This window comes from Lutjanus erythropterus, chromosome 15, assembly GCF_056507025.1.
Source record: "Lutjanus erythropterus isolate fLutEry1 chromosome 15, fLutEry1.hap2, whole genome shotgun sequence".
NCBI classification, from domain to species: Eukaryota; Metazoa; Chordata; class Actinopteri; order Lutjaniformes; family Lutjanidae; genus Lutjanus; species Lutjanus erythropterus.
In genome coordinates, this window is record NC_139331.1 from 24,667,805 (window position 1) to 24,689,380 (window position 21,576).

The window sequence follows — 21,576 nt, forward strand, 5'->3', positions numbered from 1 at the left end:
ACCAGCAATATCTTTTTACATCTTCACACAAAGGGAAGAAACATCTACTCTACTCTTAAGTGTGAGTTTTATTATCTTTAAAACTGTCACGTTTCTTCATCAACGTAATCAATTATGCAACAAAATGCTGTAAAATCTGACCTTGGAGGGATAATTTGGATTATTCGATGTAGGGTTGTGTAAGGCACTTATTAATAGTCAGTCTATTAGCCATGATACCATCGAACCAGTTTAGAGAAGCAGAGGGACGTCCAGCATGAAAGCTAAGTGATGCACTGCTGTGGACAGGGTCAGTAACAGAAGGTGTTTTAGTCACTAAAAAAAGGTTCCTCTTAAAAATTCAATATCAGTTTAAGTACATTTTCACAGCTGTTGATGACAGGAAGCTGCTGTTATATAAACCAAATGTTGCTTTTTCCAAAACAACCAAACTAAATATGCAAAATGAGTAATTTTACCTAACAGACCACAGGAGTTTCCACTTCCTTGATCTGTTGTTTGTTGTGTTATTGTGTGACTTTGGTGAATCTGAACCATCATATTAAAACACTGAAGTCACACAGTAACACAAACAGTGGTTTCTCATCATTGCTTAGCTTCCATGCTGATACCCTTATCTGCTTCTCCAAACAGGGTCCTGCAGGTAATACCTCATACCACACTACATCAAATAATTCGAAATATCCCTTTTAGTGTAAATAAGAGGTTGTTTAGCAGTACTGCCGTGTGCACTTACTGACAGCTTGATGATCTTGTCAAACATGACATCAGGAGGGACGTGGAAGTCAAAGACGAAATACTGCAGAGAGGAGAGAAAACATCATATCGTGATCTTTTCATCGTCAAGCCAACCTCACGGGAGGTCAGCTGATATTTTAGCCACATCACAGCTTTTGCCCCTCAAGCTTTAAGACAAACACAGTGGGTTGAAAAGATATTACTTATTTAAAGTTCTACATCAAAGTTTTGCCATACCTTTGCTCTAGGCATCCTCAGGTGTGAGTGTATTAGTACGGCTACACTGCAGCTTATGTGCAACTCTACAAAAGGCAGGGGCTACACAGGGTGCACAGACACCACAAGAACTCAGATTAAAGTTAAAATGAGGTTAGGAAAGAAATCTCCAAGGTATACTGAACTTTCCTCTGGATGACCCCAAACAATTTCTCAGAAACAAAAGCAGAAAAGGGAGGCTGAAATGAACACAGATATATCACTAGATGCCTGGAGGGAAGTTTGTAGGGAGGCACAGTGTTGACCACTTCCAATACTTGGAAGGAGTTCAAGCCGAAAGTTACAACAAAATACCTCCACACCCTGCAAATAACAGCAAAGCGGAGTCCAACCAGTTCAGAGCACACTCATATTTTTTTTTTTGGTTATGCCTGATGTTCAGCAATTTCTGAAGGATGGGATAGACGCCCTGAGAGAGGCGTTCCACCAAGATATCCACAAACAGCCAAAGGTCGTCCTTCTCTGTGCAGTTCCCGAGGTCTTTCAGGGGAGGGCCAAAATGTATTTGTTAAAAATACTCTTAATACTGAGAGGATGAGGTTGAAAGGTTATAAGGGAATTGTGAAACTCGTACCCTCAGTCTTACCTCTTCTTCTTCTGCCCCCTCTCCAAAATACTGCACAATTTAATAACCTAGTAAACAAAATTTTCCACGTCCCTAGGACCAGTCTGCACTGCCAAGTATCGACATGTATAGGTCCCTGCCTTTGCCCGTGACACGGCCTGCAAGGCACCTGACCCCCATGCCTAACCCTGCACATGGTGGGGCCACAGGTCTGTGTAGTTGGCTCTGCCCAGACGCTCCCCTCCCTGATCTGGCTCCAGGAGAGGGCCCCCATTTCCCTGTGCCCTTTTCCACCAACATGGAACCAGCCCCATGCCAGTTCAACAACCTCATTTTGAACCGTTCAGCACATTTCCACCAGGTCTTGAGGTCTTTAAATCGCTCTTAGTCTGGACCCATTTACCTAAGGCGACCCTAGCAAGGGCTATTGCCCTGGACAACACAGCTCCAAGGATTAGAGGGACACACAATCCCCTTGATCGCGTTAAGGTGGTGATTCTTTGGTGGACCGAAAGAATGAGATTGCGGATATAAGAGGCTGAAATGACTTTCATCTGTACAGTGGCTGGACTCAGCCTTACTGAGCCTGGACATCTGGGGGCACCTGGGAGTAGGTTTACTGCCTGCTGAGGTGGCTCAGGCAGCTGATTAGGAAGACTTCTTTTGGAGGTTTGCATCCTGCTGGGAGGAGACCCAGGGACAGAGCCAGAACTCATTGGAGGGATCACATATTCCATCTGACCTGGGAACGCCTTGGAGTCCCCCAGGGAGGAGCTGGAAAGCGCTGCTAGCGAGATAGATGTCTGTAATACTCAGCTTAGCCTGCTGCTCCAGATAAGCCAAAGAAAATGGATGGATAGGTTGTTGAAAATAGTTCCTCAACTTCCTGAGAGTATTTTGTTCATGCTGGAGATGAAGAGAGCCTGTCTAAATCTTTCCAAAAGCTTCCTGCCAAAGCATAAGATCCACACAGACACATCGCAATTATTATACTATATATTAGAAACTAAACAAATCATGATTTAAAAAAAGCATCAAAGAAAACGTGGCGTAGTTCATGTTTACTTCAAGCAGATGAATTACGCAGGAGAAACAGACAAAAATATGCTAAAAATAAACCTGAGATCACAGTCTGTATTGGAAGATACTCAATATGTAAGCTTATATAAAAGACCAAGTGATGTGGAAGAAAGTGGTGGATTAGTGTGACTCTTATGTAGTTAAACAGAATATTAACACTTAAAAATACACCATATATCCAAAATAACCTATACTATAAGAAGTAACTGACATACAGTATGTACAAAGCTTGTACAGCTAACCAAAGAGAAGTGGAAGTGAAGTGAAATTGGATGGTATTACATTTTTATGATAATGTAGGTTTTTTTTCTGTGAACTTCCAAAGAACAGAGATGATTGTAGTTTCCCACCCGAGCCAATTTCAGATGATTATTCCTGAGAACTGTGGAACCATCTGAAACAGAGACACTGACTGGAGGGTCTGGACGCGAGGAGACAGAAAGCTTGGAGGACTATTACCTCGATCAGTCTGGTTTCCAGTTTGTCTGTCCACGGGGGATTTTCAGACTAACAGGAAGAATCGATCGCAGACAAACTGTCACTTCCACTCCCTGCAGGACGCAACCCAGAGGCTGAGCTCTGCATGACCCTCACCACTACCAACACTCCCTACTGTTCAGGAACACACGAGCTGACAAGAACTCTCTCGCTAAGTGTGTTATGTGAAGTATTTTAAAATCAATAAATCATTACAACACTGAAGCATCAAAGGAGCTGCTGGCAGCTTCTACATTACATTTTACTTTCCTACCTTTTCTAAGAAACATTTCTGGTTGCAGGAAAACAAAAAGAAGGTGCTGATTGACGTCCTCATGTTGAGAAACACCTGCTGTCACTTACAGTGCCACTGGCATGAGATTTACTGTATGATACCATCTTGTCATCTTGCTTTTAGTCTTATTTACTCAGAGTGAAAAAAAAATCTGTTTATTTTTGTTGTTTACAAATATTACACATATTGCATATCGCAGTGTGATTACAGCGTGGGTCAATAAAACAATCTTACATTTGAATTAGTTGTCAAATATTGTATTGCTGTTAATTGTGTCTCAAGTTTGTTGCAGGTCAGAGAATTTTATTTCCTTAAATCAAACTATCAAATTCTCCCCTTAAAGGTCATTATTATGATAAAATACCTACTGATCTTCAGTCTCACTTCTTAGTGAAGAACAGTTTGTCACAGGTGCAGTGAGAAAAAAGACGCCGATGCTGGGAAACTGAATCTTGTAAGGGCCTAACGACCAGCGACCAAAATTTTTGACGTGTCAGAAAGATTGATCCTCTCTGCCCCCTGTACACAGCACAGCGAACGATGCCTGACAAAACTGAAATACGGTCCAAATGAGTCGTGCAGCTCAAAAATCTGGTCAGAAATTGACTCCAATCTTACAGTGTATGCCCATCTTAAACACTCTGAAGAGCCGAGACAGTCTGGTGATAGTTCTCTGTAGGTTCATCTCTACTTTCACGTACAAGTATTCATGTAATGCATTGTTAAAAACTGATTACAGCCACTTTAATTCGCCACTTAAAGCCAGGGTAAGCATTTTTGTTTTGGGCATCACTAAGCAAAAATTCAACAATAACCTTTAACTATAATCTAATACAAGTTGGCAGAGAGAAAACTAGACTTTTGCTCCCTTTGCTCTAGCTTAGAAAACCTAATCTGTGACAGGAGACTTGCTAAGATTGTTGATTGTTGTGTCTCTCACTCAAAAGTAAGTATTTGACAGTCAACTATCTTTCTCCAAAATTGCCCACTGCACCTGTAATTGCATTAGCAATTATTATACATAATTAGCTAAATTAAGTAAGAATTTGCAGAATCAAATGAACAATGCAATCACCATTCAGATACTGAGGGCTGACACTGTATTTTATATGACATGTCGTACAGTAGAATTAAGTTTTTGCACCATGGCATCGTGTTTTTACCTCTACAGCTGAGCCTAAACCAATTAATGTCCCTATTCCAAATCTAATCTCAACAGCTGAACCTCAGTGTTACCCATGATGTGATTTATGGCAGTTTGCTTCGACTATCACATAGGCTGTAAACATGGGATCAGCCTTGGAAACACAATTGTTCTGTAGGGGAAGCAATATGTGAAGAATAGGAGGAACAAATTGAAGCTGACAGTTAGTAGGACAGAGAATTTTTTTTTTTAAGTTTCAAAGGTCTCACCTCGTTGTAGTACGGGCAGTTGGTGGACTCCTTCATCGACGTGTATTTCTTGTCATCTCCGATCTCCACACACACCACAGGGTCCATGTTGAGGCCTATGAGCTGCCGGGCCTCGATCACTGTGATGCTGATCTGAAGGGAGACATTAACACATCAGATATGAAGGTTAAAACCGCCTGACTCTTTTCCCACAGTGAGATAACCTGCAGCAATGTCATCATCATAAATCATGCAGCTATGCAGTAATTACCCTGCCAACCATTGAAAGGCAAAAAACAAGGAAATCGATCTTTCACAAACTCTAATGATCCTGCGTCCAGGCAGTGAGAGCTTTTGCCAGATACTTTTTAGCTTGTGATTTTACTCAAACATGTCCCCAGGCTGAAGTAATGTAGCATTTGATGGAAAAACTAGACGCAAGCCAGAGTTTTCTGCATCTAAGGAGCATCCCTCTGGTTTAATTAGCTGCTGGATAATGAAGAAGAACAAAGAGAAAGAAAGAGAGGATGAGTCTGCAGTCTACGATTACACCAATATTTCAGTCTGGTGTATAAATGTATTCATGTTTTTAAATAAAATAGGTCATGAAAGTAGGCCATAGGCTAGCATTGGAGGACAGTTATACTGTGTCCACAATTATTCTGTTACTTATTTTCATTGATGTTGTGTTGAATAAATCAGGCAAACGGCTGTGATTTTAGAGAAAATAAAGACACATGTTTGTGTATTAATTAATATCTAACATACAGTCAGAAGAATACCTTCCATGAAACCCTAAATGTTCATTTTTACACTACAATTTTTGTACAGATTAAACAAGCAAGATATAACGTGTGAGATTTAGATGTGCTACTGGGTAGATTTTCTTACCTTAGGACAGATCCAGGCTAGCCATTTCCCCTTATTTTTCAGTCTTTTGGCTAAGTAAAGTAAGCTAAGCTAACCAGTAGCTAGCTTTAGCCTTATATCAACATAAAGATATATGAGTGGCATAAACTTTCTCATGTAACTCTTTGCATGTAAGGTTAAAAAGCTTATTTCACAAAATGTAAAACAATTCCTGCAAGAATGTAGCTGGAGCCAGGAGACGATTAGCTTAGCATAAAAACTGGATCCAAGGGCAAGCAGGCTAGCCTGTTTCCTCTGAAACTTAAATTCTCTCTGTACCTCTAAAGCTTACTAATTAATAGACTGTCTCATTAGTGTAATCTGTATACAAGTTCGGAAGAAACTGCATTTTGAGAGTGTCTGGCTTCAGTATGGTGACATGATAATAAATAGGGCGATGTACTCTGCTATTGCTCGCTAGCTACATACTGAGTCTTAGCCCTGTGCCGCTAAAAAGAGGATTGAATGATGAGTGGATGATATTATTGGTTGAGGCCTATGTAAGCACGCCTTATATTTTGTTTTATAGGAAAAAAAACATGATATAGGAATACAAATAAATAGATTTTTGGTGTTTTTGGGAATCATATTGTTAAATAGGTGCAAAGTATGACTGTGGATGTGATCTATAAGGATTCAAACACCATTTTTTATTTCATCTCGACTTTAATTAACTTTAGCGGTCCTGGCAGGCCGATTTTAAAAGAGCCAGGCTGGCTGTTTCTACCTGCTTCTAGTCTTCAAGGCAAGCTAATCACCTCCAGGTTCAAGCTCTGCACTTAACACACAAATATCAGAGTAATATCAGTCTTCTCATCTGACCATTCTCCAGAAGGCAAACAATTTTTTGAGATGGTCTCTGAATCCAGCATTATGTGGGATGATTTGTGTCTTTCCTTTATTTTTACAGCATCATTTGCATTATCATGTGCAAAACATCACAATTTTAAAAAAGGTCTCAAGAGAAGTAGAGTCGAGAGGAAGATAGACCTAGATATTTGAACCTGCACACACTTATCTGTGCAGGTATGCAGGCAGAAATATGTGTTTCCGCACACGCTCAGAAATGCACACACACCTGATAATCCACTGGTCGTCCAGAGCTCGGCTCCATCTTGATATCTGGCTTTGACCTGAAGAAATTAGACACAGTCAGTTATATTTCCACCGAGGATTGACAGAGTACATTCTCATGCACGAAATCAATTCTAAGTTTGACACTTAAATTGGGAAAGCTCCATATTTCCATATTCCAAGGTTGAATAAATTTATTTTCAGAAATACATGCTATTAAATGGTGTCACTGTGCACCCAGCTTCAATTCAGCCTACGGCGTCAGCAGTTTGAGTTCTGACCGAGGCCATTAAGTCTGTGTGCTTTAACTTACTGTGTGCTGCATATATTAGTACATTTCTGTCCCATGAGTGCGTGTGCATGCATGTCTCAGTGTATGAACAATAATTAGACCTCTTATTGGAGACGTTGGTCGTGACGGCGGTGACAGAGGCCAGTGAGATGGTGTCGGGGTCCAGCGATCCAGCGAGACGTATCGCTTTCCTGTCCAGGTCCTCCATGTCCAGGACCGCCGGCTCATCTGGACCATCGAAATGAAGTAAATCAACGATTAAAAACTAAGAATGGATATGTCATAGCTCAATTCCAGTGCAGTTTTACATTTTGTGTGTATAAATCCCTCTACTCTCAGGCCTTTACATAAATAAATGATTCAGTAGTTCACAACCAGATTTTTATTCCTAGCAGTGTGACAAAGGCTTGAAACAAGGTTTAGATCTTAATGTTGAGAAATAAAAATGTATCTATTTAATGAAAGGCTTCTCTCTCCAGTGGTTTTTGAAGCAAAAAAATGAAGTAGGAGACAACTATACAGCAGTAAAAGCTCCAAATCGTGTGGTGAAGAAAGATGAATGACCCTTAATATGTGGATTCATAATGACAGAATTATTTTTTCTCCATTATTTGTGTCATGTTTTGTTTTTTTTCTTCATGTAATTATAGAATCTGTAGAATCAGAATTAATGAAGAAAGTTAACAAAATGAAGTTTTGAGTCAGATAAGCGTTGTCTTGCTTGCTTTTTTTTTTTTTTTTACCTCCTTTCTTGTGATCGTCTTTAGAGATCTTGATCTTGCCGAGCTTCATGGCTGAGAAAACTCCCTTCCCTGCTCTGTTGGAGGAGAAAGGAGAGGAAACTTCATCATGAAAGTGAACTTGTGTCTGATTCACAGTTTCATGTTTGTCTCACTTTCGATTTCAGGCGATTTTATCGAACGTGACACGAGCGGAAACCCCACTGCTCACTCGTGGACGCAATCAAAATGCAACCCAACACCATAACATCCATATATCATGGACATCTTTGTAACTCGTCTGGACATTTAATTCCAGTGGACCTAACCCCCCCCCACCATCAATTCTCCAGACCCTCAATCACAAAACAAGAGTATCCAGTGTCTCCACATTGATATTAACTGGATCACATATCACCGCGACAACAAAGAGCTTGTGATGTCATCAGCGCGACGACAAATGAGGGGCCTTAATAATTAAAAATGAGTGTGACCGTCCAATTTGCTGCGGATATGGATACATGTCAGGGAATTAATGAATAGGAAGGTTTTCCTTTTGTTTCCTCCTGCATTCAGAGTCGAGTGTATCAGAGTTCACTATCTGCTCTGATCTTTCATCCGTTATTCTAGAGGCAACCTTCAACCTTTATTTCATAAAATATACTGCAAGGAGAAGTGGTTTTAAAGAGAAGTATGTCTACCACGCATTTGAATTCATGGCTGAGTGCCAGGAGAGATTTAAAAGTAAAAGCCAAGAGCTGTGTGAATAGAAATTAAAGTCGAGAAAAGGACAATTGATCAGTCATCAAAATAAAGGTAAAAAGCTTTTCCAGTCAAATCGAATCAAGGCCACTGACACTCAAGTACACACTGCTTGGACTCTGAGCCGGACTCATGCCTTTAAAGCACAGTTTGATCAATATACTTACAGCTGATTGGCAGGTTTATTGAATTATCAGTGCATGCACGAAAAGGTTTGAATATAACATCTGTTAACTGGAGCTGAAATGCTAAAAGGATTTGTCGAGTATCAGTAAGTCCAGGTGTTCCCAAACTTTTTCAGGTCAAGGACCCCCAAAATAGATGCACATTAGACCACAGACCCCCAAATTGAAAGGAGTTTGTCCAAAGGAATCCCCTCTATTAGTACTTTAAACAATAGAGGGGATTAACTACTCATATAATCAAAATAGGTAAACAGTAAATTTAAAAAAATGTGATTTATAGTAGTCCTAGTCTGATCTGATCATAGTCAGTGAGCAAACTAGGACCTCTATAAATTACAATTAATCAAAATGGACAACCACAGTTCCATCCCTTGTTGTTCCGACTTCCAATAAATAGGGTGAAAAAACTTAAAATATTATTTTCTTTTTGCTGGGGACCCCCTGTAACCCACTCAGGGACCCCTGTTGGTCCCAGGAACGCAGTTTGAAGACGCCTGAGTTAATCTGCAGAAAATTGACAAGAAATTTAAAAAGTCTCCTCAGACTCCGGGGTGGAAATTGTAATGGGCATTAGGGCTGCAACTAACCATTATTTTTATGATGAATCAATTCATCATTCAGTCTATAAAATGACAAAAAATGGGAAAAATGCTCATCACAATTTCCAGGAGCCTAAAGTGACTTCTTCAAATCACTACTTTTGTCCAAAGCAGTCCAAAACCCCAAGACTTTCTATCAAAACACAACACACACACACACATTATGTGTCAAAACATGTTTCATACATACCACATGAAAGACACCACTGATCCTACTCAACTCCACAGAGAGGTCAGATCACCATAAATCCTCCCCGAGCCTGCTTCTATTTTAAACTATATTTCCATAATCTTCACCTGTCAGGTGCAGACAGTCCAGGCCAGCCAGGCAGATAAGAGTTGGACAGATGAATGGATGATGCAGGAGAGAGGAGGGGAGGGAGAAAGAAGGAGGTGGAGGTACACGGCAGGAGATGCAGGGAGAGGAGGAGGATGGAGTGGGTTGGGCTCTATACACCACCAAAGAAGAGCTGAAGGGCATCCAGACAGCCTCCAGAGTTCATAAGAAACTGACATGAACTTCATGAATATACTACTTCATGAAGCTACTACAACTTTCATACTGTGTTTTGGAGGCCCCTGTGGATAAAAGTGTATTACACAGTGTATAATTATAAATGCAACACACAAATTTGTAAATATTTTATGCTATTGGGCTTTTCTCCTTTGCCAAGATAATCCATCCACCTGACAGGTGTGGCATATAGAGATGCTGATTAAACAGTTTGAGTATTATTATACACATGTGAATTGGACTGGTCATAATAAAAGGTGCAGGGCTTGAAATGAACCCTGTCCCAAATTCTACTTTCAATCATTCCATACCTAACAAACATTGTCCCAAAATTAAGTTCTTTTTCCTTCTTTCTACATAATAAATTCAGCTAAACAAGCTTGTTGTGGTAACTTGCATTACCTCATTGATTCACTCTGGTCTGCTATGAAAATTCTGTCAGTTAAATGGTGAAATCATCTTAGTAGTTTGGCCACAGTCAGTATTCTTTATTCTTTTTAGTCATTGATTGATTAATTTATACATCACTGCAAAACTCCAGTTAAAATCCCAAACTGATTGGTGAAATTTACATACACACATGTTAAACTTTATCTCAATGTAAAAACTTAATTTTACTTTAAACACCATAAAAGTGTGAAAGCACACAAGTGACACAGCGTAGACTTTGTGCCAGCGCCACCTCACATTTCTCAATTTTGGAAAACCAGTAATCAAAGAATTACATATATTCTATGATGCAAAAACGTATTAATTTCTTTGAGTGTCCCTCCATGCATTCTTTGTGTTCCAGGTGCCAATATTTTTCATCAAAAGGACCCTTAAACCAGGCCATTGGTCCACGTGTTGTTGTCCAACCCTCTCTTAAACTAACCTGAAGTTACCATAATCTTCTGTTTCAAAGTCAGTCACTTCATACACCCAACTTTCCTCCCTAAAAGGTTTCTGGCTCTATAACAAAGTCGTGTTGCCTTTGGGTGTTCTCTGAGAGAAATTAGCCACAAGAGGTCATGATTACATGTCAAAAAAAAAACACAATCGTTGGTTGTTGTATGGTCAAACAGATGACCAGTGCTGTGGGATTTGTGATGAGGAAAGCAGTTAGGCAGAAGGTGAAGATGCTGCAGTTCTGCCAGGAGCAAAGAGTGAATCTTCTGCACAGTAACACAAATTTTTAACAAAAAAAGGGATGAGTCATTGGAAAATAAACAAACGGAGCCACCCAATGTTTAACTTACTTGTCTTTCACTCCCTTCGCTTTCTTTTCCCTTCCTCTGCAAGGACAAACATCAGAGACAAATGCTTTCACCAGGCAGCCATGTCTGAATCTTAAATAAGATGAACCTTGAAAGTTTAACAAGCCATCCCTCTACGCTCATTTAATGACGAAATGTAACCTTCAAAGACGTCAGACAGGAAAAGAAAAAACAAAGTTCACAAAAGGGGTTTCCAATTAGAGTAATGGAAACATGCAAATCCACACTTCAGTGTTTCCAGGTTTGCAGGTAAAACTCACAAAATGTCAAACTTTCAAAGAAAATACAGAAAAAAAAGGAAAGGCAGCTTGCTGAGAAGTTGAGAATTCAAAAGGGAGGTATACCTATTATTTTCTCTTTCCCTTTGTTCCTTTGATCTGAAATAAAGACCGTAAATGCATCAGTGAGTGTCACATTAACTGTAACATCTAAGCACTGCAAATCAACCAAAAACACACACAAACACCTTGAATAAGATGTGAAGCTCATTCAAGCTTTGTACTGCAGACACAGAGAGATAATAAGCTCACTGTTGTATTCAAAGTCAGCTGCTGCATATTTTAAAAGCAGCAGCAACATATGCACACGCTTGCCTAAAACTGAAAATGAACTGTTCTGTATGTGTGAGGGTGACTGTGTGTGAATCAATAATATATGAGAGCATGAATAAATTGCCTTGTTACACGTGTAAATTGTATCAAAGACAAATTATTTAACTGAGGCAACTGAGTTATTCCCAAGGTTTCTACGCCAATCACCTGGCAGCTCGATTTCCATCTCCTCCGTAAAACTGGGGTTTCAAACTGTGCATGAAACATTTTCCTCACAGTTATGAGTTCATCTTAAATGCACAGGTCAAGCAGCGGGATAAGAAGAAGAGAATGGTGTGTAAGTTGCATGAGAGTCCAGAGGTCTGGCTCTGAACTTAATGCAAGCAGAAGGTCAAACGTGGATATGTCTGAAGTAAAAGTACAAATACCACACTGTGAAAATATTCCACTACAAGTCCTGCATTCAAACTCTTACCAAGTTAGGATCAGCAGAATGTGCTAAAGTATCAAAAGTAAAGTGCTCATTGTGCAGAAAACTGGTTCCTGCAGTGGTTTACTATTATATGTTATGTTTTTGACTGAATTAATTAATTAATTATCAAGTTTATTTGATGAGAAAGTTTAGAAAATTACCCCAACTTGTTTTTTTGAAATTCAGTCAATTAAAAGTTTTACGGCAGCCTGACCACTTACTTCTTTAAGTTGAAACAATAATTAATTTTTACAGTGTACAATCTACTCCTCAAATGCCCTTGTTGGATAATTATCTGCCCTGTTTCTCATAGGTATTTTTTGACTCTGTAGGAGGCTTGAGATATTAAATGACTGATATTTTCCTTCCTGAGATCAATTTAGTGCAAACTAATTTATACCAGCTGTCTGAGGTTTGTGTTGAGGATGCTGCATCCTATCAGTGTCAGCAGAATGGGAAGTGGTTCCCCTACTGTTCGCCTAATAGCAACATTATTTAAATAGCGCAAATTCCCTACCTTCGATTAATTCGAGTGGCATATTTACAAGTGAAATAAAGATATGAACAAAGTGCACACTGTATTAAGCTCACAGAGCTGAAACTATTTTATTAGTGTTAATATTGGATTTTATTTAGATGTAGCTGCCAGTGATGGTGGCTTTAACAACAGTGTGTTGATATTTCTGTAGTTCTTCTCAGGAATCGTCAGACATATCTCAGACAGAATTACAGCTCGGATGATGCTCCATGTACATAAAAAGATAATGCATTACAAGCTGCGTTGATGGTATGAAGTAACATACATTTCCTGTCTCGTAAGTGGGCATGGTTGGAACAATGGAAAAAAAGAAGAGTGCGCTCAGCAGAGTGCAGATCCCCACCAAACAACAGATGGTGAAGCACCGACTGCAATGCCACCACAACTGCCAGATGCAACCAGCTGAGATTTGCAACATGACTCTCACATACGTTATCTCAAGCTGACCACCAAAATCTAATCAGTTCATCCTTGAGTCCAAGTGGAGGTTTCTGCCAAGTTTGAGGAAACGCAACTGTCTGTACTAGCTTAGAAAAGTTGTGCTGACCTATTATCTTTTGTTGAAATAATTTACATTTCTTCTTTAGCTAAACTCGATGTTATATGGGTAAAAACACAGACTAAGTTTATGTCAGTTTATTTGAAGTTTGTGTGTGAACATGATACTTAACAAAGCAAATGCACATAATTAACCTACAGCTATTAATCTAAACGTGCGTTTGTACGTGACAGAGGAAGCAATACCTGGGGAAACAATTAAATAAACCTACTAAACAATTTCATATTTCAATTTCAATCATATTTGGTGTGGTGATAATCCAAAAGTAATGCATAGTAATTAAGTAACATTAATGCAGCGACGCCTGCGAGCTCGTTCAGTCAACGCTTCCAATCTGGTGGTCTATTTTAACTGCTAAAACCTCCCATTGTTCCCTCTGCCTGTCAGTGCCATTGCTGCCTTGCATCAGTGCCGCCGCCTGTTCTTTCAGCCCCGCCACCGCCCCAACATCCACCTGCACGCTCCGACTGGGGGTTCAAGATATTTGCTCATCACTCCTCAATATCTCTATGTAAACTTAATCTATGTGTGGTGATGAGGCCGGAGTCTAGACGCCAAGCTCTAACTAGGTTCTGCTGCTGCAATAAACACTCTTAAACGTGAGCTGTCTGACTGAACAGTGTTACAATTGCCTCCAGTAAAAACCTCAGTGGCCAACTCCTATCTTCAACCTTTGCCAGAATGCATCTGCACAGAAGAGTTACTCTGTATTATATGCTCAATGTTGTCAAACTTGTGTGTTTGTGTTTTATTTATATGCAGTTTTTGTTTCTAAATGTGGCATACACTGCCGAGTATTGCCATAGGGGCGAAGAAGTTTTCTCCATTTGCATGCGTTTCACAAGTGTGTTGAACTTTCTCACTGTACAAAACTCCCATGTAGATGAAAATAAATGAATAAAGGGAGGATAAAAACTAACCCGCCTGTGATCAATAATTCATTGACATATACTGTGCGTTCTGCTCCGGGGGCTCTGCTGAATGGAGCTCAGTGAGATACTCTACACACACCTGCTCTGTCTCGCTCACATACGTAGATTGGATGCACATATTTCAGTGTTTCCAGGAGCCTCTGGACCTGAGCCAGACAAGGATTTCGGCTCTACCTGATAAGGCAGCAATGAAAACTTTCACTAAACCAGAACTCTCTGTCCTGAAATATTATTGAACACTCTGCAGGTCGCTCTCTCTCTCTCTCAATACTTTTTTTCTGCTCTGGCAGATTTCTTCCTCTGCTGATCCGGGCATCAAGTCATGTTTTTCATGTACTTTCAACTTTGACAGCAGTGAGAAGTTGACTTTTACTTGACCGTAACAGACAGAACAGAACATCAATCTCATTTATCCATCTGATATTGACATCTTATTTCAAGTGTTTTAATGTAGCTGCTTCATTTGCCTACAGGAGAGTTAATTGATATTCTTTGCCTGTGATCTCGCTCATAACTTTACCCTCATTAGTGTCACATAGATAGAAGCTTATGCAAGATTAATGCCCTCACACCCAAAAATAAAAGCGCGCTTTGAGCCTTCATGGCCTACATACAGCAAACAAAACATTTAAAAAAATCTTTGAGCCGTTTATTTGTGATGTTGTGTGTGTGCATTTATCTGAGTACACTTCCATGATATTTTTAGTGTGTTTGTGTAGATCTATCTATCTATTGCACACTGAGGAAGCAAAAAAAAGACAATAAGAATGATGGTGGAGAAAATAAAGAGGAAGGAAGGAGTACACTGTAAAAAGTGTATTTTAGTAGGAGTTGAGATAATGTTTTGGTATTAAGAAATCCTGAGACTGTGATGTTCAATAACATCAAAAATCTTCATGTTGAGGTGATGTATTGTAGTTTGCAACACGTTCCACCAGAGGCAGCAGAGAAGCAGTCGATGGTGGCAGAAAGTGACGGTGCATCTGTGCTGAGCACTGGAAAAGATGAGTTGTCACTCTAGCAGTAAATGTACAGTTTAGGTTTGAGGTTTTCAGTGAATAAAAATCATTCATTCTTATTTCTATTTCTATTTGTCTATTTTCTCCATGCTTACATATTTCTATTCTCAGTTGGTGCAGCTATATTGTAATCTAATTCCCCCCAAGAATCAATAAAGTATTTCTGATTCTGATTTAAAAAGACGTTTCCTGAAACTGTAAGATTAGGTTGTTAAGGAGCAGTATTTTACTTTTGAAAAGTAAAGCAAATAACTGAGTTGGAAAACTTACAGCAACTGTGTTCATCTAATTTGTTAACTTGATTTAATTTTTTGTTTGTTTGTTACCAATTCAAGTATTCTTTTTAAGTTTGTGCAGCAATTCTCTTTTTTTCCGTGTAGGAGAATGTATATTACACAACAACCATTTTTTCTATGAACAGACTTTTTAAATTTTAATATTCACTCGAAATAGCACTCTTGCATTTTTTACGCTGTTATTGCATCAACTGGACTGGAAGAAACCCTCTAGACAACATACTTTCATCCAGACTGCTTTTATGCTTTCAGAGACCAAATGTTCCTTTTTTCTCGACATCCCTGATAACGTCTGAGGGATTCCAGTGCCATTTCCTTTTGTACAATCTTATAAATAATCTGCACTAATGAGAAGATCAGCCCCTCTAAATCTGAGTATTTTATGACTCATATCTGGGACAAACAAACAGGTGATGCAGAAACTGGGATTTACCCCAAGAGGCATGTCTTCATGTCGTCATCGTCTGCTCCCACATCGGGGCTTGGAACAGAAAAATAACATCAAGATCTCTTACACACTCGCTCACAGTGTTCAAATTTACACCCCGTGCTATCACACACATGCTGAGAATAGGAACCACTGCAAACCACAGCAAAACACAACAGCAGAGCCGACAAACAGAGCAATCCCTCAAGAGAATTCAGCTACACAGGAAGAAACAAGGAATGTCAAAAAATCAAACGGCAACTGCTTCAATCCAGAATCTGTCTCAGCAGAAGGAAACAAGAGGGAGAACAACTGAAAAAAAAAACAACAATATATCCTTCAGATCATCAACTCTGCATGAAAAAGCATGAAGGGTCGATAATAAAAAAAAAATCACAGTTTTATTTGACTGTATAGATAAAATGAAACTTTGATGTTTTTTTTTTCCTTTTTATGCCACTTATCAGTATGTCTTTAACAGAGACGGTCTCTGTGAACCCTTATCTGTCAAAGCAGTGTGTCAGCAATGTCTCGACTCACTGATCTGAAGATTGTTGATTTCCTGACAAGGGCTTCCTGGCTTACGAACTTTTTAAAACCTTTCCAAAACCAGAAACACAGAACCAAACATATCCGGACTGGATTAAACTGTCTGTAACAATAGTTCAAAGGTCAAGGATCACATTTACTACATTTGTTTGTATACACTCACTGTATTTCCTCAGTGTATGAAAGCTCCTAGATAGTAACAGCATTTAGGGTAACATAAGCAGCTCTATCCCGCTCTTTATTGGATTTGGGTAAACTTACTCCCCAGCAACCTCTGTCAGTGTTACCCTAGCTGTCACCCTGAGTCACTGGTTTGTCCTTATCCTAGAAACATTTTCTTGTATAATGTTAATAATGAAAACATAGTGTTTGAATAACAAACACTTAAACATGGCAGTTAGCATGGAAAACAGTCTCATATGATATTTTTTTAACATACCTACAATATGAGGAAGATAGCTCTATACTACAATACTAGCACCCATGTTGTGTAAGAAGCCAATAAGTGTCTGGGCACCTATGGGTGCACTGGACTTAAAATGGCATGTGGCCAGGTGTATTTTTGGTACATTGCTAGAGGCAGAAGAAAGCAATTGCACCACTGACCCTCAAAAACCTGGTCTAAAGTCAATACCGCAGTATTTTACTGAGTCATTTTAAGGACATGTAGATAGTAAGATGAGCCCACATAGGCGGGTTCACAACACACATAAACTCTGCTTCTAGGGTGCTGCAGTTAATCCACAGCGTACTAAAATTATCCTTCTGATTAACAGCTGATGATGCAGGTGGGTGAAATAGGTTGAAGTTGTGTGCGCGTAACAGAAAGACACTGCGCCATTTATGCACAACAGCTGTAACTTTATTCATTGTTTAAATCTGACAGGATCATCAGGATCTGCTGATTAAAGTCCTGTGTTCATCTAAACATCCAAAATGTCTCACACACAGTCAAAGTTCTGTCTGTTTCCTCTGCAGAGTTTCCTCTGTGCTATGAAGTTTTTAACTACAGTGTTTTAGTTTTGCTGCTTAAATATTAATATTCTGCAGTGTCTTTACAGCGCATATGCCCAGGGCCCGTGTTGTGTAGGTAGCAAATGGACTTGTGCCCATTTGTGCACCCATGGGTGTGTTGGTCTTAAAATGAGGTGTAGCCAGGCATATTCCTGTCTTGAGGCATGTGCACCATACACTAACACTATCATCTAAATTGGGCCCTATACAGGCCATTGAAGACTGGAAAGCTTGACAGACATAGCAACAGTAACTACGGGGATGGACTTGCTGTATAAGAATGGCATGTTTCTGTATTAACTGGCATTTCTGTGGTTAAGGTAGTTTCCACAGGGAGTCAGTGCTGCAGTAAGACAACCCACTGAGATGAAGAGAGTGAGATACAAGACCTCACACCACCTGCACCACAGCGCTGTGTGATTATACATCATCCACATGTGATGCCAGAGCTGTCTTTGAAGACACGGCAGTCTACACTGATGGACAAATGAATCGCACTCTTGGTGAAAAAAATATAATAAATAAATTAGCACTTGTTTGAGTAAATTATCCTTTCAACAGAAGCTTTGCTCAAGCTGAATTGTCCCCTTTGAGTGCCGATTTGATGTTATGCTAATGAATCATGCATATTTAAATGCTTTGAATAAACACAATGACTATTTACAGCAATATGTTTCAGTGGGGCGACGCCGATTAATTTATGAATTGTTTTAACAAGAAAAAAATCTTATGTCTGTAAGCTCTTTGCACCAGTGATATCAGGATAATCTCACTCTAACCCCATTTCATCTCATTGTTTGTGTTTTTTCCAGCATTTGATGTCTGCAGATCAAATGACAATTGGGTCCCTAAATCCATTCTCTTCATGTCTGGCACATGTTCTCCTCTGCATGCACTATTCAGCAGATCTGCTTCACTGGCAGTAAAACCATGCAGAAGGTGATTTATTTATTAGGAATAACAAAACCCCTGCAAAGCCGGCTCATTGTGGTGCCACAGATAGCACAAAATGCTTCATGGGCGCTTCCCATAAATCATCCTGCCTGACCGGAGGCGACGTGGAGGGAGGCAGAGGCTGCACAAATGAGAGGTGGTAGCAGTGGGACGGTCAACATTGGGCGCAATTTCACTCAATTAAGGGTCGGTTAAGGATGAGGAGGAACCAATTTGCCTTAACAAGCCACCTACGCTCTATTGCAGTCGTACTGTACAGTTATAATGAAATCTGATGCCCACTGAAAACTGCAATGAGCAGCATACGTGACCTTTAGGCTGCAGGTGATGTAACAGAAATAGACAGCAGTGGGTGGAGCTCTGTGTGCCATGTAGACACAGTTCTGCTGTTTGTTCTTCCACCCGGTGCAGTTATGACACTGCATGGGAATAATCCATAATAGAAGAGCTTGTGTTTGCACGTCTCTCAAGTGTTTTAGAATAAAACATAACTCCTGTTCTCACAAAGTTTTAAACAGATAGTTCACCCACAAACCACAGCTTAACTGTAGTGCTATTTATCCATTTAGAATATTTTGGTGTGTGTTTCTGAGTTTTCAGCCATAGAAATGTCTGCCTTCTCTTAAACATAGTGGAAATATAAGGCACTCAGTTTGTGGTGTTCAAAGCACCAAAAAATACATTTTGAAAAACTCAACACCAGTGTCTCTTTCCAGAAAGGCAGATACTGTCCTGCATCAACCAAAGTTAGCAACAGCCTCCCAGATGCAGCCGAAGTATGTAACATGGGTATAACATAGACATCACAAAGGACAGTGCTGCCATTTAAAATCAGTGCACGTTTTCAATATAAAATATCAGTACTTTCTGAACATTTTGAGCACACTGTAACAATATGATATAATAATACTGACAAAATAAGATAAGATCACTTTGGTCACGACCGTGATATGAAATTTTCATACCTAGAGAGCAGTTTCATATAGGAACTATTTTCTTTCTACCAAACTACACATATCAAACATATCACTGCACAGACGGAAGTGTGAACGTACTCGTGGACAAAGGGCTCGTGCTTGTGACTCTGCAGGATGTAAACATTAACGGGGTCCTCCTTGGCTGAGCTGAAACCTCTCGTCCATGAGTGAATGCACACTTCCACCTGACAAATGATATGGTTGGGGGGTGTAGTTCCATAGAAATAAAGTAGTTCTGACATGAAACTGCTAACAGCAAAGTCTGCAGATTATCTTGAGTAAAAATGTGTTTTTTGGTGCTTTGAGTACCACAAGATTAGCGCCGTCTAGTTCAAGAAGGGAGACATCTCTACTGCTGACATTGCCAAAACTCGGTGAACTGTTGCTTAAGGGAAATCTGCACAGATAACTGATGGCAATCCTTTAGAAGTTCGAAGATTATCCTAATGCCTCGGGGGGACACATAACGCTCCATGATACTGTTGAATAGAGATGTACTGATACCATTTTTTTCTTTTCTGATGTAGATTCCAATACCTGAACTTGGCATATCGGCCAATACTGAGAACTGATCTGATACCAGATTGTTTAAAAAAACCTCACATTCACTCAGTGAAGAGTCTGTTCTGTTCTCCCCACAACCCCAGAAAAACAAACCTACTCAAGAAATAAAGAATGAAACAACAGCGTTTGTATTCGCAGTTCAGTAACAGTGATTATGTACAATATATACATTGGGTACTCTCAGCACTGATGGTGAGTCAGTAACTTTGTAATTCAGGTTTGCAGCGTCTGCCTTAGCTCTGCTAAAACACCAACAACTCCTGGAGAAACTTTGATTGGAACATTCACAATCCACCGTATCAGTCCTCCTCCTGACACTGACTCCAGAGACCTTCTGCCTACCACACACTGACTACAATAAGGTGGACTGCAAAACAATTGGATGTCGAGGTAAAGCTAGCACTTCTCTTCTCCACTCACCATAAAATTTGGTGTATGGGACACTGCTGGAAGTATAGAGTCCTGTTTTGAGGCTAATATATATGATATTGGATTTGTGCGTAGACTCTGATGCTTACCAATACCCAATGCTGCATTTTAGGCAGTCTGGGAAGCATTTCAGAGGTATATTGGAACGCTATTATCTAATGTATTTGACTTAAAGGAAAATGATAACTGATAAGGTGACACTGCTGTGCATTATTGCATCTGCATAAAAGAGGAGACAAAAGAGACACACAAAACCACAAACCAAAAAGTGGGAGAGTCAGGCAGACAGGAGAGATGTAGGAAATATACCTTGAGGCTAAACTGTTTATGACATTCTCCTTCTCTTTTTCCTCCTCCTCCTCCTCCTCCTCCTCCCTAGAGGAACAAGAGAGTCATCCCCGGTTATCATCTCCAGCACATTAATGCTTCATTTATCAGAATAAGTAATAACAATTAGCACTGGCTGTAGAGTCAGAATTCAGGACATAATGAAACATCTCTTGAAAGTTTAATTCTGAAAACCTCTCAACCAGAGATAAAGTGAGCAGCTGGTAATTCAGGGTTTGGATGAGAAGTGGCAAGGCTATTAAAAGTTTCCCACAAGCCCATCAGTCTGGCCAATACCGGTGTGAGGCGGATTAGAGGTGGATTTGTTGGCTAGGGAGAAAGTTATTGGTATTTTCTGAGCAACACATTCACTGTTTTTTTCAGACAAAAGCCCTACGGCAACCCTTACAAAGTCTGACTGACAGCTCTTTGCAGCCATAGCAACTAGATAACAGATGCAATCATCAAGCAGTAAGGATGGAGGGCTTGTTCACCCGAAAAAGGTGAGGAAATGTACAAACTGCAATTCAAAAAAAGTTAGGATGTTTTCTGTAAGACATATATAAAAACAGAATACAATGATTTACAAAAACTTTTTTTCTTATAACCTGTTGAATACAGTATAAAGACAAGAGTTTTCGGAAAATGTACACTTCAGAATTTCATGCCTGCAACACAAATCAAAAAAGTTATGAAACAGGGGCAACAAAAGACTGGGAAAGTTGGGAAATGCTCCAAAAACACCTGTATGTAACATTCAACAGGTAAACAAGTTAACTGGTAACAGGTGACAGTATCATGACTGGGTATGAAAGGAGAATCCTCAATGCCCAAA

The 21,576-nt window shown here is 39.7% G+C and overlaps 1 protein-coding gene across 3 annotated transcripts in view; it reads right to left on the reverse strand.

Annotated features, from left to right (window-relative positions):
* The window catches only part of otofa (otoferlin a), a 134,582-nt gene that overhangs the window by 47,099 nt on the left and 65,907 nt on the right, over window positions 1–21,576 (reverse strand). For all 3 annotated transcript variants that reach the window (XM_084737211.1, XM_084737213.1, XM_084737212.1), the window contains exons 6-10: window positions 7,842–7,915; window positions 7,200–7,326; window positions 6,811–6,865; window positions 4,845–4,976; window positions 737–799 (exon numbers count right to left, since the gene is read on the reverse strand). In XM_084737211.1, coding sequence (XP_084593337.1) covers window positions 737–799; window positions 4,845–4,976; window positions 6,811–6,865; window positions 7,200–7,326; window positions 7,842–7,915 — 451 coding nt within the window. The remainder of the gene's footprint in view (window positions 1–736; window positions 800–4,844; window positions 4,977–6,810; window positions 6,866–7,199; window positions 7,327–7,841; window positions 7,916–21,576) is intronic.